Raw genomic sequence first — 21973 nt, 5'->3', positions numbered from 1 at the left:
TAACATCAGGAGTATTGGGTCATTTTTTGGTGTGATTGGTTTGTTTCTTACTTTGCATGTTCACAGATTTTCAGTGAAGATTTCTTATCATTGCTGTGGATTCTAAACCTGTAACTATTAATCCCCTCAGCTGCAGTTTGAGGTGAAGCTGATGAAAGAAAATAAAGTTGCCTGTAACAAATGACTGTGTTCAACATGTTAGCTGTGCTACAAGGATAACATTAAAGTCTTCCTTTACAGTTTCTATTAGTTAAAAAATGTAATGAAGAATTTCAGTCTAGAGTTTCTTTCAACTGCTGGCAGCATTCTCTTAATTTTTACTATTTGGGCTGAAATTCCTGCCCAATTTGAGTTCTCCTCTTGGGTGAATATAACTTTTGTTTTCTTTAAATCTGGATGTCTTGATTGTTTTCCAATACAAAGGAGAAGAAATTAACTTCTTACCAGAAATGTAAATCAGGCTTTCATCCATCCATAACTGACAGTTGACAGGATAGCATTGGGAATTATACTGCTGTGGTCTGTTCAAAACAAAACACAAAACCCCCAATTAAACCAAAAACCCTTTCAACCCCTAATCAAATTTGTTTAAAAAAAAAATCTGACATAGTAAGCGCTCCAAAGTCACCAAATTTGCAGATGGAGATATTCTTCACAAGAGTGGTCTTTTGTGCATGTTTTAAAATGTAGGCTTGGACTGCTTGTTCACATGGATATCTCATCTGCAGAAGTTTATTCTCTAATATGCAGACAGGCCACATCTTGTTAATGAAAGAACCGAGGGGAAGAGTGGCTGTTAACTAATGGCAGGAGAGGGAGAAGTGGATGATGGCAAGGAGAAAAGAAGGTTGTAGGTGCAGAAAGGAGAAGGCCAAGGTACTAGGCAGAAAGCCACTGTCTGGTCTGCCACACCTCAAAGGTGTCCAGGAAAGTAGTGAGTGGAGGCCCTTCATCCCTTCTGTCTGCTGATTTCAAGTGATTCTTCTTAAAAGTATAGGACAAGAGGAAAACAGAAGTAGATGGATGGTCATTTCTTTGTCATGTTTCCCTGTGACTATTGGACAGTTGTCTACAACAGGAACCGAGGAAAGCTAAAGATGGAACTTCAGGGTTTCACAGAGCTGGGGTCTCCAGGCTTGTTTCTCGAAGACCCCAGCCCAGGCAGTAATGGAGTAGCAGGTGGTGGTGGTGGAATATCATAACACTGAAAGGAAAGGCACAAGAGGCTAATAATCCCTATAAGGAAGTGTTATTGATGAAGGGTCAGGTGGAAATAGTGTCCTACAGGTTTTGAAAGGTTCACTTAAGCTCCCATAAACTGGGGGGAGGACTGCAAAAAAGCTGTGGAAGAGAGTAACTCAGTCTGTAGCTACAAGAGGGCTCCAAGGGCACTGGGAATTTTTGTAGTTCACCTTGTTCATTATGCTTTTTACCTTTACTTAGTGTTAAATAGTTATTAAAAATTGTTCACTATATGAGATCAAGTCAGATTTTTTCTTTAAAAAAGAGGACTAGATGTGGCTGTAACCTTTAGGGAGGTTATTTACTTAAAGCCAAAGTTATAGTTTTATAAGTTGTGAAGTGTAAAGCGAAAATTCAGTTAAAGTGTGTTTGTATTTAACCTGTGTGCGTGTGTGTTTTTTCTCCTTCTCTTTCTAGTATAAGCAGTTACCAGAAGGTTTTATCCCTCCAACAACACCCAAATTTGCATATGGGAAGGTTCGCTTGCAGAAGGTAAATTAACATCTGTAATACACTGTGTATCTTTTCATAATGCTCTCTGTTTGCTTTTAATAAAAAATGTTTATGAGGGTGTCACAACAGGCTCTAGACATCTGCAAGATAAAGAGGAAAACCTTGAAAGCAAACTTTGAGGAAGAAGGGACCAGAGCTTGGGAGTTAGGAATCATGCCCATATTAGAAAATTATCAAATGCATCTTACCTGGCTGTAAAAAGATAGTATGTGCATGAAGGTTTGATAAACGGAAATTAATATATTTTCAGCACAACAGATTCATAGTTGTTAAAGATAACTCATGTATCAGTAATGTAGCTGGGGGAATGTTACCATGAGACTTACAACAAAGAGTGTCTTTGTAGCTGGTGATGCCTCTAAAGTGGAAGGAAAACTAGGATATTTTAAATACTTCTAGGCATTTAAATTTTGAATGTTGAACATTTTTGATAAATTTGAAAATCTTATGGATAAAGTTTCTGACAAGATCTGTAGCTGATGAGAAAAATTAAAAATCAGTTTCCTGCTGAGGGAAAAGCACACAGAACTAGGCACTCAGAGTGCAGCCTTGCTATGTCCTGTCTTACAATAGTGGTATAGCTGGTCACAAGCATCTGGGGTTTGACCATAGCACCATCATTTTAGGACCAAGGACAATTTTTTGTGAGATACATTTGAGAACTAGGTTTCTGCAGTGAGTGAAGTGGATGGTTTAATGGGCAACAGAAGAGACAGCAGGTATGAATTTGGCTATATTCTTTCTGCTGGGCACAGACAAGTTTTGAGATAAAGGATTACGGCAGTTGATGTGCTGGGTACTGTAACTCCTAACGCTTTGACTTTATACTTTGTAATTTCAATTTAGTAGTTATTTTTCCAGTTAGTGATGAATCTCATTTCTGCAGCTAAAGCATTGCAAAATTTAGTCATGATAAGGCTTTGCAGGCAATTTCAAGTCATTCCACTCAAGTGGTGGGCAGAAGTACTTTTTGCATAAAAGTGGTTCATCTTTGAAGTTGAAAGAGATCTATATCACAACCTTTGAGTGTCTTCTTGCCGTGTGAGGTTTCACTGAACTGGCAGTAGTGACTAATTATAGGCTCTTACTGCTGCACCCACCGTCGTGGCTGCTGTCTTCGGCTGCGAGCACTAGGCAGCCCAGTTATCAGATTTTGGCTCTCTCATCTTGTCATGGGTCATGGCTCTCAGATAAGGCTGTCCAATTTTCATAGAATGAAGAACTTTCTCTTTCATGCCTTCAAGAAATGAGTGCTGCTGGACGCTCATAAAAGAGTCAGATGACAAAACTTGCTCAAATATTGCATCTTTGACCTGACCTGCACCTTCTAACTTTCTGATTTTTTGAGGAATTGTTCCGTTCTCCAGGCATCAGTTATAGGAATGCAGATGGCATGTCTAAACTGCCAGATGTAAGGTTCCTGTCATGCCTGTACATATACTGCCACTAAAAGCCTCTGGAACTGTTTTCTGTGAAGATGCCTTTTGCTCTGTGACCCAGTGCTTAACTTCAGCAGCAGTCTGCTCTGCTGAGTTACCCTGCAACACAGGACAAGTCTCCAATCACAGAGGGTTTGTACTGTGCCAGCTCAAAGCTGCCTTCCCAACTCCATTCTAGCCCAGCTGCAACCGGTTCCAATGCACCTTGTTGTGTGGAGAAGCCTTAATGTATTTTGGTGAATATCAGAGAGGGAATATTCTAAATCACAGCACTTAGCTTTGGTAACAGTAAACTTCCTAGCCGTGTCATTTGCAGTGACAGTCAGTGCTAACACAGGTACTGTGTTGGATCTTCACAGCCGAGGTTCTGCAGTCAGTCTGTCATGGAGAGCATTGTGCTGGATGGAGCACATGGATGGAGCATACATGGAGAGCAAGTATGAAGTAGCATCATACTTCAGTGAACCAACTCCCTTGACACTTTTGCAGAAAGGATGAGAGAAAAGAGACTCTGGAGTATTTTCAGGGGTCATATGGTGTACTTTACAGAGGTACATGTAAGCAGAGCAGGCTGTTCTCTGTATTTTTTTTCCTCAAGATACTCTGGCAGTTCAGTCCTTACGTACCAACTCCCTTGATGAGGCAATTGTTCATTTTGAGCTACTGATTTATGTTAAAGAATCCTTCTGGGTGGGAAAAATACAGTTTATTAAAAGATGCTGGAAACACTGACATTGCTATGTAAGTACAAAGGCAGGAAAGCAGGTGATAAGGAAAAATCTTGTTGCATAGATGTAAAAGAGAAGTGTTGAAGATGGGGAATGAGGGCAAGCAAAGGCAGAACTGCAGTAGATGGGCTCCAGAAGTGTGAACAAGATGATAGGTTTTAAGGATTTAAGCCTCAGAAATTGGGAAGCATTCTTTCCAGAGGGAAATAAATTAATCTTAGTTCCTGCAATGTGTCCATGTGGCTGTGCAGGCTTGTGAGCAGACAGCAGTTTCTAGTTACCACTTGGGGGGCCCTGAGAAGTCACAAGGACCTTACACTTGGGTTTTGAAGACTTTGCTTTGGAGGATTAAAAAAGTCATGTTTTTTATTTAGCTGTCATCTGTTGTTTTACAGGTTGTTTTTAAAAATTCCTGACAATATTTGTAATTTTTAAGTTTACAGTTAAATTTCTCTTGTGGTACTGATTGCCACTAAGTAGCAGTCAACAGGAATTTGCAGCAAGACCAGATCTTGTCTTGAAGGTTTTTTTGTGTGTACCACCAAAGACTGAAAAGCTGAACAAAAATAAACTACTGAAGCTTCAAAGAAACAAGCTTCTACCAGTCCCTAAGTGAATCACATGTGGTTGACCCATATTCAGAATAGAAGCCCCTTTGGTAGCAGGGACTTTAAAAAAAAAAAGTCAAACAAGCACATGTACAAGCTGCTCATACTCAGGTCTGCAAGGCACAAAGCAGCATTCACTGCCACTTAGTAGCTCATTCAAGTGATAACCATGTCTCAATGGTGCTTGTATTCATTTCTGGTTTTTCTGTCCACCTAGGGCTAAGACTATTAATACGCATAAGATTGATAAATTCTATAAATTAGCTTTGTCAGTGTTACCTTGCTTCACAGCTCCTGCTGAAGACCTGGTAGCTAAATCTCTCCTGTGGCCTGGCAAGCTCTGCATATTGCTGTAACATTACTGGCTCCCTTGGAGGAGCACAACATAAGGAGTGGACCATGTGTGCAGCCTGGAATGTTTGGGAAATTTTACTGTATGAAAGATGATTGCTATTTTAGGTACAACTTTTAAACTGAAAACATAAGAGTAAAATACTTTCATCAAATTTTTGCAAGCCATGTTTGAGTAGCAGTCTTCTTGCCCAAGTGAACATGCTTAGAACATGCTTCCTGCCCAAGTGAACATGCTAGTGAACATGAACCTCCTGACATTTTTATATACATGTATATTTTATATACATTTGGCATCCTTGTAGTTGCTTGTTCCTACCTAGAGCTAAGACAAGCTCATTTCAAAAGTCTTTAGATCTGTGTCTACATGGTTGTTGTGGTTTAATCCTGATAGGCAGCTGAGCCTATGCAGCAACTCACTGTCTCCCGCAGTAGGGTGGGGCAGAGGATTGGAAAGGTAGAGGTGTGAAAACCTGTGGGTTGAGGTAAAGACAGTTCCGTAGGTAAAGCAAAAACTGCACGCATAAGTAAAGCACAATAAGGAGCTCATTTGCTACTACCTTTGTGCTCAGCCTTCCCCAGGGAAGCAGGGCTCCATCACAGAATCCTTAGCGTTGGAAAAAACCTTTAGGGTTACTGAGTCCAAGCTTTAACCCAGCCACTACTGTGTTCTTCACTAAACCATGTTTCAGAGTGCCATATCACACACCTTTTGAACAATTCATGTGTGTTGGTTACTTGGCAAGATAAACACTGTCACGCCAAACATCTCCCCTTCCTCCTTTTTCCTCCAGCTTTTATTGCTGAGCATGACACCAATGATACAGGATATCCCTTTGGTCAGTGGGGGTCAGCTATCCTGGCTGTGTTCCTTCACAGCTTCTTGTGCATCCCCAGCCTACTGTCTGGTGAGAGAAGCAGGAAAGTTCTTGCCTCTGTGTAAGCCCTGCTCAGCAATGACCAAAATATCCCAGTGTTATCAAGAGTCTTAGCAAGAATCCAAAACACAGCCCCATGCTAACTACTGTGAAGAAAATTGACTGTATCCCAGCCAAAACTGCAGACTTAATTATGTGTACGTAGACAATTCATGCTGGCTTCTGTTGCATCACTGCAAAATATTTATGTACATTTTAATATTTCAGTACAACTTTCATTTAAGTTCTGCAAAAATTCAATATTTTTTTACCTTCAGAAATTTGTACTGCTGTGAGTACTCCTACAGTATAGTTTTACATGATTTTAAATACCTTTTTTTTCTTTTTTTTAATTAATCATTTGAATGTAAATCTGGTATATGAGAGGTATTTGAATGTTTAATGTGTAGTTACCACTTAACAGTGAGGATAATTCTGCGGAAACAGACTGACATCATTCATGAAAAATTGCACGTGAGTGATTTTTTGAGCTTGTAAGACACTAGGCATATTGTATGCATTTTGACTAACCTAAAACTGATAGTGGTGTTTGAGAGAGATTCTACCCAATTGTAGATGGGTAGAATATTCCATAATGGCAATAAAAGGCAGTTTAATTGTACACGTCTTAGACCTTGTTCAGCAAGATATTTATATGGGTGACTAGCCTAAACCTTTCTCCCAGTCTCATTAAAACCAGTCCAGCTACTTACATGTGACAACTTAATTCCAACCTTAGAGTTTCTAAAATCATTTGAGACTAAATAGGGTAAATTCATCTTGGATGGCTCTTGAGGGAATTAAAGTGTATCCCTTCTTAGCTCAGAATGATTCCAGAGTAATTCAGTGAGAATCACTGGCATTTTCCCTAGCTTGATTCTAAGTATAACTGAGCAAAATTTAGATAATATATTGCTTTATATTAGTCATCAGAGCAGCAGTTGTGTTTTTTTATGCAACTTTTGTGAGAAACTCCTGGGGCAGTTCTGGTTAAATAATAAAGGGTCACTTTTATTTTTTATTTTTATTTTTTATTTTTTATTTTTTTATTTTTATTTATGAATGCATAGCAAAATTAGAACATCTGTTTTTATTAAAAAAGTGTCCTACATGTAGCATGTTTCTTTCAGAGTTCATCAGTTGTCTCTGCTGTACGGTATTTTAAATGTGTCTGCAAGGATGGTGTAAAGATTTGTTAACTTGCTGGACACATGGAGCTAGCTGACTTGATGGCTGGATGTGCAAGCTGTTATATTTGGACTGGAACTTCATATATCTGCCTTTTTTGTGCTGCAGGCAGGCACTGTATTGGACATTCTTGATGGACTGTCACCTTCTGGACCAGTGAGAAGCACTTACCCATTGACCTTTGTTGAGCTAAAGCAGGTGAGGATTCCTTCAACAGGCACTTTGCAGTCATTTTGTGGAGTTTATTTGAACAACCCTCTGTGGTATTACTCTTCTTATGTCATATCTTACACTTTATCTTGCACACAAGTAATAGTATTGTGAAGGTATCCAGGATTTTTGCATTGGAGGCCTTTTCATATACTGCTCCTGTTTTGCACCTGAGGTTTTCTTCTTCCGTGGATGTAGATGTCTGTGCTGTCTAGGCTTTCACCTTGATTTCTCTCCTCTCTGAAGTATTAATTTTTAGGTCTTAAGAGACTTTTTTTAAAGTCATCTTCGTAGCCCTCTGCTGGATCTGCTCCAGTGGTTGTGTGTCCTCTTTTTCTGAGGAGCCCAGAACTGGACACAACACTCCAGATGTGGCCTCACCAGGGCTGAGGAGAGGGGCAGGATCATCTCTCTTGACCTGCTGTCCATGCTCTTCCTAATGCCCCCAGGATATCACTGGCCTCCTTGGCCCCCAGGGCACTGCTGGCTCAGGGACAGCTTGTTGTCCACCAGGACCCCCAGGTCCTTCTCCACACTGCTGCTTCCCAGCAGATCAGCCCCCAGCCCATGCTGGTGCATGAGGTTATTATTCCCCAGGTGCAGGGCCCTGCACTTGCCTTTTTTTGAGGTTTGTTACTTACCTCTCCACCCAACTCTCCAGCCTGTTAAGGTCTCAGGAATGGCTTATGACTTATTTTTTTCCATTCCTGATGGGGAACGTAATGAAAATTATTCCAAAATGTTCCTGATGTAAACCATGTAGTATTTCATTGATAATTAGATAATGTTGACTTGATGAATATATCAACTTATGGGCACTGGGTGAGAAGTAAACTTACAAATTTTTTATATAAACTCAGTTATAAAGGGATTTTCACCAGTTTACCTAAAGGTCACCCATTACCTAAAGGTCAAAGCAAACTAATCTGAAACGGTGTCTGTGGTAGTCGGTGTCTGAAGTGAATGAAAGTTAGCATTTCAGTGCAGGCGTGTGCGCAGAAATGGGGGACGTTTTCAATTCATGACGTGAATTGAAACTACAGAATGACTTGGTTCATTAATCTGTTGGGGTTTTTCTTTTCTTTTCTTTTCCTAGTATTTTGGGTATGTACTGTACAGAACTACACTTCCAAAGAACTGTGTGGAGCCAACACCGCTGTCTTCACCTTTAAATGGAGTCCATGATCGTGCCTACGTCTCTGTCGATGGGGTAAAAACATTGTTTGCCAGTATTAAGTTTTGCCATCAGTGGCCTTCATTAAAATTGAGGATGCAGGCTGGTTTTTTTTTCCTTCCTTTTTCCAGATCACCAAAGCAACCCTGATCTGATTTAATCACATGAGGAAAATAAGGAAGTATAGTTGATTCACACCAGATGTTCAAATTAGTATTTCAGAAAACATGACTCTCTATTGTCTTGCCATTTTTGACATATATGAATGTTGATACATATTCATGATTGAGATGAATAAAAGACCTAGAGAATGGATTTAGTTACAGGTTTATGGAATATCTTACTGACATATATACTTGGTATATATACTGCAGTACTTTCTGCAGTATTTGCAAAGATTTTTTTATTAGTTTTCTCTTTTTTCTTCCTTTGAGAGTGGAAGAAGGAGGAGGCCTGGGCCTATGTCTTACCTTATGAAACTGGCTCCTAACCACAGTTTCAAAAAAAAAAAGTTTATTGTACAGAATGTGAACTTAGTCTTTCTTTCCATAAGCAGGGTTTTGGCCTTCCTTAATGAGAATTAGTATAAAGTAATGTATTTTACAGTCATTTTTTTAGTTAATATTTGACCCATATTGACTCATCACCTTTGTGTCCAGATCAAGCTCATCTTTCCTTGTGTTGTGGGAATAGGAATAAATAAAACTAAATATTGATGCACACGTAATTGGAAGATAAAGCCAATGATTAAATCACTGATATTGCCAAAATCTTTTCAGTCAGTGGACTAAATTTGGGAGCTTGGTTTTTGTGAATCAGATGCATCAAAACCCACTATCACATCCAGCTGATGTACTGGAATGTGACTGTTGATGTAGAAGCCCTTTGTGTGTGCAGAGAGGAAAGGGGTTTTCTTCACCCTTTTTTTTTCCTTTGTCACTTTTAATTTCTTCATGCAAGTTGAAAGAAAAAATAACAGGGCTTTTTTGATTTTCAGTGGTTATTGTTTTCTTCTTCTTGTTGGAATTCATATAGGTACCTCAGGGTATCCTTGAAAGGGACAAATCACTTAAGATAAATATAACTGGGCAGGCTGGAGCAAATCTCGACATCTTGGTAGAGAATATGGGCCGAGTCAACTTTGGCAGATACAATAATGATTTTAAGGTAAGTAAAATCTATTGAGTTATTGAATTGTGATGGCTTTTCATCTTTTCCACAGGTTAAAAAGAAAGTAGTGAATTAGGAAGAGCAAAAAGGTCAGGATTAGACAGCTGTAACTTTACCTAAAATATAACTAATCACTAGTTTCTATCTGAGTTTTTCCAGTCACCAAAATCAATGTGAAATTAAAAAGTGCTAGACATCTTTTAAACTTTATTTGTTTGTTCATTTACATTGTCAGCCAAAGTGTCACCCACAAGATTTTCCGGTTCAGTTGAGTTTGTAGATAACAATAAATAAATTCTTCCTGTAAATTCCAAAAATGAAAATTCTGGAAATTGGTCCAGAACTTGATTGCACTTGGAGTCTTGTGAATCCTGGGATTCCTTTTGGAGGCTCTGTACATAAATACACCTTTGTGTCTTTCTTCTTGTCCATTTCATTTGTCAGTAGTAGTACTTTCAGTACTCTGAGAGTGGCTGGGATGGGCTGTCCACGAGCACTTTAGCACGTGAAAGTGCCAATTCACCCAGACTGACCCGGTGTTAGAGATAACTGTCAGAGAGCTTCCCTGTGCTTCTGGGTGTGTGCTACACTTTGGGACTGTCACCTCCAGGCATGAGTGGCTGTGGTGGGTTGACCTTGGCTGGCAGCCATGTGCTCACAAAGCCATGTGCCTGTTCTGTCACTCCTCCTCCGCCAACAGGAGAGGGGGAGAAAATATGGTGAAGGATTTGTGGTTCAAGATAAGGACAAGGGGATCACTCAGAAATTACTGTCATGGTCAAAACAAACTCAACTTGTGGAACTCAATTTATTTTAAAATATGTTATCGAGGAGGTGCTCTCAGAATCACGGATGGGCTCAGCAGTGGGTCTCTTTTGGAGTCAGCTGAAGCTGTCTTTGTCTAACATGGGGCAGCTTTTGGCATCTCATCAGAAAAGCCTCCACTGCAGCTGCCCTTGCTAACAAACCCTTACCATGTAAACCCCATAGCATGGGGTACCACTAATGTAGCACTAGGAAGGGCAGGGGCAAAAAAAAACCTTTTCTGGTTTTAGACTTAATGGGATCCTACACATGATAGTTGATAAAAGACAGGAGTGCTGTAGAGGTCAGTCTTGTATTATGTTTGTGCTGTGTACAGTTCACAACATGCCTTTTTTTTTTTTTTATATATTATTAGGATGCAGTAGGTAGCAGTAGTGCCAACTGTGTTCATACTGTCTCTTCAAGGTGCTTTGCCTTTATCTGGGTGGCAGGGGAGGGAAGCTGGGACCCCAGTGTTGTGCCTTCATGTTGAGGCAGCAGAAACATTGTTTTTATTTATTTATTAACAGGTCAGACAATAAAGAAAACCTGTATGCTTAGTATTAAATTAAGGTAAGAGAATAAAGGTTTAGAGGTTGGATTAAGGAGGTGCTCTGTTGTTGTGGTTGAGCTGAAATTCACATTTATACCTTTTAACAATTTAAGAGTGAAAGCAGGCTTAAGAGACATGTCCATGGTGAAAATAATCCTCTAAAAGCAGGTTCTTTCTGTGTAGAAAAGGCAGCCTTCCTAGCATTGCACTGTGTGCGTTGCTTCTTTCTACAGAATCCATCCCTCCTGCTCTCCTTCATGTTGATTTTGAAAACAGGATGTAATTATACCTTAGGTTTTAAAAATTCATGTGCTTTTGAAAACCCAGTTAGGGGAAGAGTTTCCTGCCTTGTGTTGCCTTGCATTTTTTAGCAAAATAGGTTTTCAGAGTTTTGCTTGTCTGGAGTTCTATCACTCCTTTGAGCTTGAAATGGAACTAGGCCTCTAGCTTTTGGGAAGAAATCTTGAAAAAATTTTGGTTTTAAAACATCCTGTTGATCTAAGTCATGTTGTTAAAGGAGACAAAGGAAGGAAGACTGTGGCTTCTGGATTTTTATGTGTCTTCTCACATGCACACTGCCACCTGTATCTCAGTCTTGGAAAACTTATATCCACATCTTGATACACTGAGCGCTAGCCCAAGACATTAACTTGCACAATAACAGAGAAGGTGATATTTGCTTCCTACAAATCTTCTCCAGATAAGGATCATTGAATGTGTATTCTTATGCAGGACCTAAGTAAGAATGTTTAATAGGCACTTAATATAATTTGAAAAATCACCCTGTTCACAGTGCCTACAGATGACCTTAGGGCAGCAGGTTAAGAAGGTTCAGCCTAAAGTTGTGTTGCATTACTTCAGTTGATTGCTAAACAGAGCGGAGTCTTGGTTGTGTAGAAAAGTTCTGTCACTTAACTTGACACTTGCAGATACTTTATTTCGACATAAGCAAAATAAGCTCCTGTTCTGTAAAGTGGACTTTAGGTAAAGGAAGAGAAAACCACTTAGTGCTCGTACAGATGGTGAGCCTGTTGGGGACAGTGCAATGCTTATGAGATATCACAGCAGGCACAGAACATAGCAGCAGCTCTCCAAAGCCGTATAAACTGTGGTTTTGCTTGTTCCTGTTTGATGTGTGATGTTTGCCCCATAACTTATGTTGCACTGAAAACCAGCTTCTGTGCAGGGTCTGTTCAAGCATTTAAAACCAACCCTTTGCATTGCACTGAAATGCCACTTTAGAAACTATTACTCTAACAAAATGAGGGTGTGTGCAGGGGTAACATGATGGTTTTTTCTTTCTTGTTAAATTATGACCTTACCTTGCTTTGGCATTCGGTGTGCCTGGAACCACTGTGTATGTGGTCTCATAGAAATGACACAGGATTCCATGGGCTTGAAGCTGACTGTAAGCTGAAAGTATTTCACTGAATTGGGCATGTGCATTGATTTTATGATACTGCATCTTATCTGGAAAAGATTTGTGGGAAGCAAGTACCACTTTCTCTGCTATTGCGCAAGTTAATGTCTTGGGTTAGTGACTCAGTGTTACCAAGTGATGGTATCTCAGGCTTAATGATATTTAATGTTGCTTCTTTTTATTCATGCTTAGGTTTTGGAATCATGTTCATGTTAAAGCAAAACAGAAATTTTTCCAGTTACAGTACAGATTTTCAAAAAAACCCCTTGTGTATCAATGAAAGCCTAAAACTTTGAAGAGGAACAGATCTTTCACAGGGAATAAGTGGAGCTCTTTATTTTTAAACAAATCTTATAACTTGGTGAAGTCCAGATGCTTGTTTTTTTCATAAACAGATTGGCAGCCAGCTGTTACTTTGATTCAGTTTTTATTCATGAATGATTTATAGTTGCAGCCAAATAACTCCAATAACATGAGCTAATTATATTACTGTGTTGTTTTTTTCTTTTCTTTTCTTCCTCCTAGGGTCTAGTTTCAAATTTAACTCTTGCTCAAGATATACTTGTTGGATGGGAAATCTATCCTCTAAACATAGATGGAGCAGTGAACTATGACATTTTTTATCTCCTTGATCACCCGAAGACATCTGTCACAGCACTGGATTATGAAGTACCTACATTTTACACTGGTACTCTTTCAATTCCTGGAGGGATTCCAGACTTGCCACAAGACACCTATGTCAATTTTCCTGGTTGGACAAAGGTACAAGTTTTTGCTGTAAAAACCTCAAAGTCCACTTAGAAAGCTACTGAAACTTTCATGGACAATCAAAGTCCACCTATCTTAAATGGGTAGAAGTTGGTCGTAGTGGTAATTTATTTAAATTACTAAGAAATAGATTCTTTGCTTTAAGTAAATCGGGAGATAAAACATTAAGAAAAGGGAAACATATTCAAAAGATTCATGGTGTTGATCTAGAAAGTGAAGCATCACAAAAAGAAACCAAAACCAAAGCAACCAATCCACCCAAGTTTTTCAACAGTGAGAAAGATTAACTGTCAGGCTGTTTAGAAGTGTTGCATTTGGTTGTGCAGGGTTTTTTTGGATCATATTTGAGGTGCTGTGTGAGGAACTATGGATCCTGTTGCAAAGCATAAAGAGTATTGGGCGCTGTGGCTGGTGGTGTGCTACAGATATGGATGTAATGCATGGAGAACGTTACCTGTACCTGGACTAAATGGATCAGGGAGCACTGCTGTGAGAAGCTTGTGGGCAGATCTCTGCCAATGGGCATTTCTCACAGGGCTGGAGTGTAGCTAGAGCAGGAAGGAGTGTGTTTTCTCAGTGCCATGTTTGAAAGCACCAGCATGCAGGATGGGTGAGGAGCAGCTCAGCTGCCTGCAGGGAGGCACAGGGAGCAGAGTGTGTGCACTGAAGTGCTGCTCCTCTTGGAAGCCTAAGTGTTTAAGTCCAGGCTTTAGGGAAGTGGCAGTGTTAGGCAGCAAAATTGTTCTTTTCTGAAACAATTAATTTACTATTAAAATAAAGTGGGAGAAGGAGCTGCTGTTGATCTGTCTCCACTGCCAGTACTGTAGTGGTTAAAGCACTCCACAATATGCAGAAGGCTGTGATTCATTGTATGCTCCTGGTGTTGCTGACATTTAACTTGGATAAGGAAATTTGACTTAGTTCCTGTTCCTGTATTTGTGCATGTCACACAATTGCTGAATGAATTTCCAAAAATAGCTTATTTTTATGGCAACTGGAATCTTAGACCTTTTTAACAAATTCTGTGACCCTATCAGACATAAATCTGCTTCAGGAAGTGAGGTACCTGCCAGTTGGCAAACTTATATTTAAAATGTCAAGGTAGCCCAAGAATTCCTAGGTACTGGCAGAAATCTTTTCCTCTGATCTATGGAAACCTCTGTTTTATGTAGTTTGTATACCCTGTAAAGCAGTCCTGGGGAGAGATTCCAGATGAACTTAAGTTTGGCTGTTGAATTTATCCTTCAAGCTTTATATGGATTGGATGAGAGTTTTAAGTAAGATACCTGGAAACAGAGACTTTCAGATAACTTTACAAATGGGTAAATGCCTTTAAGGTAGAGGGCCTTAAACATTATAAATTCCACTCAGGTCCCACTGTATGTGGGCCTTAGTTCCTTGCATGGCACTGGGATTCTTAGTAGGGGTGAAAACTCACCTATCTGAGTAGTTGAAACACCACAGAAAGCAGCACTTATCAAGAAAACTTAGAAGTCCTAAGGATGGTTCTGCCTTTGCTAAGGCAAGGAATATAGCATGAGGGACAGTCTGGAAGGAAGGGTTCATTATTAACAGTCATGGCATACATTGTAGCTTGCTTGCCTTCAGTTCTTTTTAAACCCTTCAGTAGTAATAAAACTTACTCCACCCTCACATGAGGAATCACGATGCCCTTAAGCATACATTCCACTGGGTGAATATTTAGATTTACTGGGCCTTTTTCTTCTTCAAAAGAAAAGAGAATTCGGAGTCAGGACTGTTCTTGTTTTCTATGGAATCATGGACTGTAATTGCTATCACTGCTAAAGGAAATCTTGCTAGTGAAGGTGAAGTTCCACCCTCTTTTATTTTGTCTAGGGCATATTTATTAGTAGATATAATGTCATAATTTGCTTGTTTAGTGCATACAAATTCCTGAGTGTGAAGCCTTTAGAAACTGCAATGTTAATAAAGACAGTTTAGAGTTGAGAAATTTAAGTTCTTAGCTTTACTGGACAGAGGAGTTACAACCAGTGAGTGTTTCAAATCAGAAACAGAGACCTGTCTGATCATATCTCCTGCATCAGAGCTCTAGTGCAGTTGATTCCCAGAGCAAACACCTACTTCCCACAGGTTCCTGTCATTCTCTGTGAGAGGAGGGCTACTGTCTAGTGAGTGCACTCACTCATCCAGCTTGTGTGTTGGGAGTCTGCATCCATGCTATGTTTTCTTCTACTACAGAAAGTAGTGAGCTTGAATAAAGATAAACTTGATTTTAAAAAAAAATGGCATTTGAGGTTTATTAACACCTTGGCAGAACAGTGCAAGATGTACCATGGAAGTGGATACAGAAGTGAAATAACTCAACTGCATTTGTACATTACTAACTCCTTAAAAAGTTTCTCATGTGAGTTTCATAAAATTGTTTTCATAAATACCTGAAAAAGGAAACACTAGAAAAATACCAGTAAAGCAGCTTGAATGGCAATACTTGTTGTATTACATTTGTGCTTCTGTAAATCGTGTTAAAATATTCTGATTTCAGCTATCCCAGACACCTTTAGAAATCATTGAATGCAGTAAAAGTCCTACTTTCCACGGATTCAGACAATTTTATTATGTTTATCAGTGTACATCCATGCCATGAGTCTGGTTTTCCTCTATGTTTTGACTACCAAAGACCAAAGCAAGAGCAAAAAACACAGATGCAGATAACTGCAGTTATCTGCAGTTATCCTTTTCTTGACACTGAACTCTTGTTTGATATACAGTGAAAAGACACTTTGGAGGAGTAAAAGCAAATTATTTATGCAAATCAGCCATATATCCTCCCTCTGTCTTGCTTAAGAACCAAGACTCAGCTTAACTCAGTAGGAGTCAGTTTACCTTTTGCATTTATTACATTTATTAAACATTCTGCAGTCTGCCAATTTATAGACTTTTGGAAAAATCTGCATCTATGTGACTTCAGTCAGATAAATTCAGATAAATTAGTGTTTTGACTTTTTTCCTTTTTTCCTTGCCCATTTTTTAAAATCTTTTGAATTTAAGGTATTTATGATGTTAGGATAGTATTTGGAGTTAGGGGTTCTGACCACCTCAACTATAAAAAGCAATTTTAAAAATTTGTATGCTACAATTTCATTGTACTTAAACTAATACTAGCAGATCTCAAGGCTTTAAATGGCTGTGTGTAACTACAACAGTACTTCATTGCAGTGTGATTTCACAAGTGTTTTTGTTGACTAAGCTGTTACAAGTAAGAGACATCTGAATCTCATGTGTCTAGACAAGCTGTGTCTTGTCCTCAAAATCTCACAGTGCAGGGACTACCAAGGTAGTGTAGTCGTATACTTGTACAGAGAACCATAACAGCATTAGGAACTGTTTTTTTCTTCTGAGACTTCATTCTCCTTTTAACCGTTAGCTTCAAAGAAATACAGTTCTCAGATTTGTTGTTGTCTTAAACTTGGGACAAAAATCAGTGCAAGGAGCCTGCAGTTATTTTTTCTAATTATTGTCATTTTTGGAATTATTGCAGTATTTAACCACTTTCTTTTTAAATGTTAGTGATGGCTTTAACTGCTTAGAGAATTAAGTTCTTTTGACTGTCATTAACATTTTCTTGTAGAGATTTTCTATCCTTGTGTTCAATCAAACTGAAAGGTGAAGGGAGTTCAGTTACTATATCAAGAATGTTTTGCTTAAGTCTATTTTGTCATTTCATCTCTGACAAGTTATTGAAATGTTGTTATTTTTTCTTTCTGTCTTAACAGGGGCAAATTTGGATCAATGGCTTTAACCTGGGTCGCTACTGGCCAGCCCGTGGTCCTCAGCTGACCCTTTATGTTCCAAGGAATGTACTTGTTGCATCAGCACCAAACAACATTACGGTGCTGGAGCTGGAGCGTTCCCCTTGCAGCACCCAGGCGTGCGAAGTAGAGTTTGTAGATGAACCTAATATCAATGCAACTCTACTGAGTTATCAGCATGAAACTGATAAACCCCCACTCTTTGTTAGAGAGCTGTGGATGACGCATCTATAATGATTGGAGTGTTTCTTTATCTTCCCTGCTCCGCCCTTTGCTTCCCTTTCCCTCAAACCATACTGATTAACACTTGAGTCTTCGAAAAAGGGAAGTTGTTTAGGTGAGGCACCTTCTTAAATTCTTCAGAGCCATTTTATTTTAAAATCTCTCAGTTAAATATTGATAAAAAATTATCAATATTTTAAAAGAAATACAATTTCTTTTTAAAAATAAAAGCTGGAGCTTTGAAATTTGCCTTGGACTGTGAAATTGAACTCAACTGGAAGGTAATGTTTCCATCAGCCTAGTAAAAATGTACTTGTACAAATGCTTGTACTCCGCTTACACTGCAGTAAACTTCCTATGCTTTTACTTTTTACTATGTTTTGCAACTGGAGAGGAGGCTACAGAAGGGGTGTGCGGTCCCCACTACCTTGCTAGTTTACTTAAGTGGACTGGTAAATCAGAGCTGCCAATAGACAAGACACTTTCAGCTTCCTTATTAGAGTATCCACATCATTTTAGTTTCATTGGGCTTACTGCCAGCACTGAGTGGACCTCATTTTTTAAATGCAAGTGACTTTGGGGAAGTTTCAGTTGATTTCTTACAGGACCAGTGAGAAAAACTGTGGAAGAGAGCACTCAAACATCAGCTGGTCCAAACAGCAGTAACAGGGAGTCTGCATCTGTCCCCTCTTAGAAAGCAAATTTACTGCTTCCCTATTGCTATCTTTGAAGACTTAAAGTAAATGGATAAGTACAAGGACATGTGAAATTTAGGCTGCTTTGGTGGAACTACAACCTCTGACTAACCTGCCTGCAGAATGTGATTTTAAAATGATTAATTTTTTCTTTAATTTTTTTGGATTGGGTTGGGGGCTTTTGTTTTGTTTGTTTGTTTTGTTTGATTTCTTTTTTTTCCTAGTGGTCATGGCATACCTGCTTTTCATAGGCCAGCACCTGGAAGTGGAATGCATTAAGTTAAAGAATTTAATTTTTTTTAGTCATTAATTCACATCACCTGTTTTGTTCCAGTAAACAGTGGTCTTTGTAAGTGCCTGATATCTGCAAAGATGCACAAACTCCATCAGTACATCTGATTTTCTGCAGACAGAATCTTCTTTTTGATTCTTGTGATTTTGGTGTCAGTCATGCAAATTCAATCGCGATATTTAAACAGTAGAAGATGATCAAATCAAGTATTTTCATAATCTGTGATTTCTTCCCTTGATTTTTGTCTGACTTTATTAAAATGGTTCTTTAAAGATTAAAATCTTCCTCTGTGTGTTTGAGAAGGAAAAAAGGGATGAGAGAAATGTGAACAGTATTAAGGGAGAAATGAGATTGTAAAGTCTCTGTGGATGAGAAGTTATTCTTGTTGATTATTTTCTCTGTTATGAGGATCTGTACAAAGAAAAAGGAAGTAGCTGTAATGGGCTGAGTGTACACTGGAGGTGCCACCCTTTTCTGATAGGGCCAGTGCAAAATCCTGACTATTTCTTCTGGTGAGGACCAATACTGTCACTGTAGAAGAGAGTGTAAAAAAGCACCACCCACTTCATGTCTGCTACATGTTTGGCATGTTTGATGGGTTTTCAAAGGAGGCAAATGTGACTCATCCAAGACAGAGAAGTTCTGCTCTTATACTCTGACCTCAAATGTCAATTCCAGGAACTGAGGACTGTGTGTTCAGTACCCAGACATGCTGGATTCTTGGAATGCTCTGCTCTGACCCTAGATTTTTTTCTTTCTTGGCATCATCCCTATGGAGAACCTGGAGTATGCTCTGCATGCAGTTAATTATCAAGTATTAATTACCTGACAGCTAGGCTTTGAAAGTAAGGGATGAAACAGAATTAGTGGTTTTTGTGGCTCAGAGTGTGCAGAATGACAGTACTATTCGTGTATTATTTAAGCTCAGTGCTGTAACAGGTGAGACTGTTTTTATTTGTATGGCAGTTAGTGCTGTGAGGGCAGTGAAACTCCTGGTTCTCACTCCAACTTCAGTTTATATGTACTTGTAAAAATGTAGTGTGATCTGTGAAGCTTCGCTCTTCACCATAACTGTGTAATATTACCAGCAGAAAGGCTTTGCATCAAGAATTATAAACATATATCTGATTAGTTCTAAGAATAACAATGTGGAAAGAACAGGTTTAAAGTTTTTCAAGTCAGGCTCTAGATAGCTTCTTTAGCACACCTGCCTATTTACTGTTTCCAGTGAAGTGGTCTCCTGCCTACAGAAAAGAGCTGAAAGTTGTGGCCCTGATTCCTAATCCTGTCCTACCTACATGGAAACACTGCTGAAGATGGTGTTTGAGTATGCAGAAGGGAGGTCCCTGTGGCAAAGGACATGCAGAGTACAGCTCTAGCAGGAGGTACCTGTTGTCAGTTGCTGCTCTACGCAAGGATGTGACTGCAGAGTGTTCTGTCCTGCCTGTGTCCACACCGGGGCACTGTGCCCACACCACATGCCTGGGACTTACCTTAGGTTATCTATCCTTGGAGTCCTGCTGGGACTGAGTGGGATACAAAACAGGACAGTGTGGCATTTGCTCCTTTGCAGCCTCAGGCAAGTCAGTTATTTTAACCTGTCCTCAAATTAGTTCAGCCATATCTGAGGTGGGAATGTAGTGAGGATGAAACCTTCTGACTGAGGGCAAATGAGTAAGAGAAGAGGGACCATAGAAGTTACCTGGCTCACCTTGACCCAGAGCGCAAGGCATTGATGGGTCTAGTTTCAATTTGCTTTTGAAAGGCAAGATGTGAAAGCATTGTCAGACCCCTGGCTAGTGTCAGTGGTGTACTTGTATGAACTATTCCAAGGGCTGGAATTCAATAGGATGGTCTCTCTGGTGGAGCTGGCTGCCTCCTGAGGGCCTGGAAAGAAGGAATATTCCTAATGCTAAAACTGTGTGTCCTCAAATCTTTCCTGCTGCATCTCCTTGGGAATTTGCAAGTGCTGTGTTTACACCAGAGCTGAATAATGAGCACAATGTTTTGATTTTGGCAGACAATGTAAGTATGGTATTTGGTCAGAATTAGTTCATCAAAACCAGAAGTTTTGCACTGATCCCCTCTGGAAGGTAGGCAGCTGCTTGCAATTCTGTAGGGGAATGCCCTTTGAAATCTACCCATGGAGTAGTTGTAGTGGCTCAGCTTAGCACAGATTTATTTTTTTTCAGCTCTGGAGTGGAGTTTGAAAACTTAGTCTGTAATCCTGCCTGTGCATGAATGAAAGCCTTTAAATGGGATTATATGGGATGAATGAGCACTTAGAAGAACAAGAACTGGCTGTGTGCTATACAGTTGAATTCTGTTTCTTACGTATGAGACTCTTTCATAATGTAACTATCTTACTAAGTGTTAATCAACATTTTCTAGTCCCTGAATGACAGGATTGAGACTTGACCTTGTGCTCCTTTAGACACTCTGTGCCTTTTGTAATTCTCTGGTGCAGACAGCTCTCCAGTCTCCTGCTATCCAATCTCCTTGGGAGCTCCCCAGTGCCTGTTGTTTTCTGGTTTCTTGGACGATACTCAACAAAAATACTAATTTTTTATTTTTACAGTTTGAATACTCGAAGGAGTAACTAGAAATAATCCTTCTGCCTGAACAGCAAGCACTATACACCTGACAGATACGTCAGGTGTTCAGAAATTACAATTACAGAAGGATAATCCTGTGGTTTGCAGTGTGCTCTGAAGGAGGTGGTGCTGTTATTGTACAGGCTGAGAAGGTGACAACATTTAACAGGTAACGCAGGATGAAAGGTTTGTGAGAGATGATCTAGCCCTGTGTCTCTCTACCCTAAGGCAACATCATTTGTATCTTAAATATTCTCAGTGTGTTTATTTAACCTAGCCTTCAAGATTTCTTGTGATGAAGACTCCAGTCTTTCCTGGACAAGTTATTTCAGTGTTTAGTATTGCGAAATTTGTCAACAGTATCTGAAGCTGTCATTGCTGTATGTAAGCCAGTTATCACTTTCACTGTCCACAGCCAACACAAAGTGTGTATTTGTGCTCTGAGGCTGTTCTGTGCCTTCTCTGTTACTTTCTTGTCTCTCTTTAAACTAGATTTAGAGAAATTTTAGGAGGTGCAGGGTAACACAATGAAGATTCAGCAAGGATGTGGAAGGGCAACTAGCTCCTGAATGATTTGGTCCAGGTGCTACAGCATCTCTTTTTGATAGAAAATACTTAGTTGTAAGAGAATTGTCTTGCAGGCTGGGACTTAAAGGCCTAGCAGTTAACCTCAAAGTCCTAGCTGGGAGATCATGTGACAAGAAATTGGAAACTACAGAAGAATGAGGTCTGTTTTAATGATTCTCCTTCAATGAGAAGGCAAAGCTAGGCAGAAATATATTATCCTAGAGCTTGGTGCCGTGGGCAGAATGGAAAAATGTTGGAAAAGTACATCACAAGGATCTTTTTGCTGAATAAAGTATGTACGTTTAAAAATCCCTTTTCAGAAGATATTTCCTGTTGCTTATTACATTATCAAATACAGGAGTATTTGGACCTTCCACTGCTTTGGGGGAAATTTGAAGCTCTGTGTTACCTCAAGACATTTCACAGAACCAGCGCTTGTTTCAGGTAATGCAATCCCCTTTGACTAGGATATATGGTGTGGCCAAGGAATTTGGGATATACTTAAGAACTCCCATTTTGGGCTTTAGCACATACACCTGTCCCTCAGGAGGCAAGTATATACAGAACTCGAAAGCCAGGATCTTAGGAAGGTCCCACATTTAGCTCCATAGAGTTGGAATGGGAGGCACAGCCTTGTTCCTGAGACTCCCGAGCACACTTTGATAGCAGACCCTGTGCCAGTATCATGGTAAGATCGAGGTCTTGCGATCCAACAACTTTGGTGTCG

General features: G+C 39.5%; 1 protein-coding gene across 1 annotated transcript in view; it reads left to right on the top strand.

Moving 5' to 3' along the window:
* The window catches only part of GLB1 (galactosidase beta 1), a 40042-nt gene extending 22695 nt beyond the window's left edge, over positions 1–17347 (top strand). Inside the window, exons 11-16 of the mRNA XM_063407514.1 lie at positions 1660–1734; positions 7095–7184; positions 8293–8406; positions 9406–9537; positions 12843–13079; positions 16841–17347. Of these exons, the coding sequence (XP_063263584.1) occupies positions 1660–1734; positions 7095–7184; positions 8293–8406; positions 9406–9537; positions 12843–13079; positions 16841–17110 (918 nt within the window). The 3' untranslated portion in view covers positions 17111–17347. The remainder of the gene's footprint in view (positions 1–1659; positions 1735–7094; positions 7185–8292; positions 8407–9405; positions 9538–12842; positions 13080–16840) is intronic.
* The last annotated feature ends 4626 nt before the right edge of the window (positions 17348–21973 follow it).

This window comes from Prinia subflava, chromosome 1 (assembly GCF_021018805.1).
Source record: "Prinia subflava isolate CZ2003 ecotype Zambia chromosome 1, Cam_Psub_1.2, whole genome shotgun sequence".
Classification (NCBI taxonomy): Eukaryota; Metazoa; Chordata; class Aves; order Passeriformes; family Cisticolidae; genus Prinia; species Prinia subflava.
Note: the sequence above shows the minus strand (reverse complement) of the source record. Positions and strands in the feature narration are given on the sequence as shown.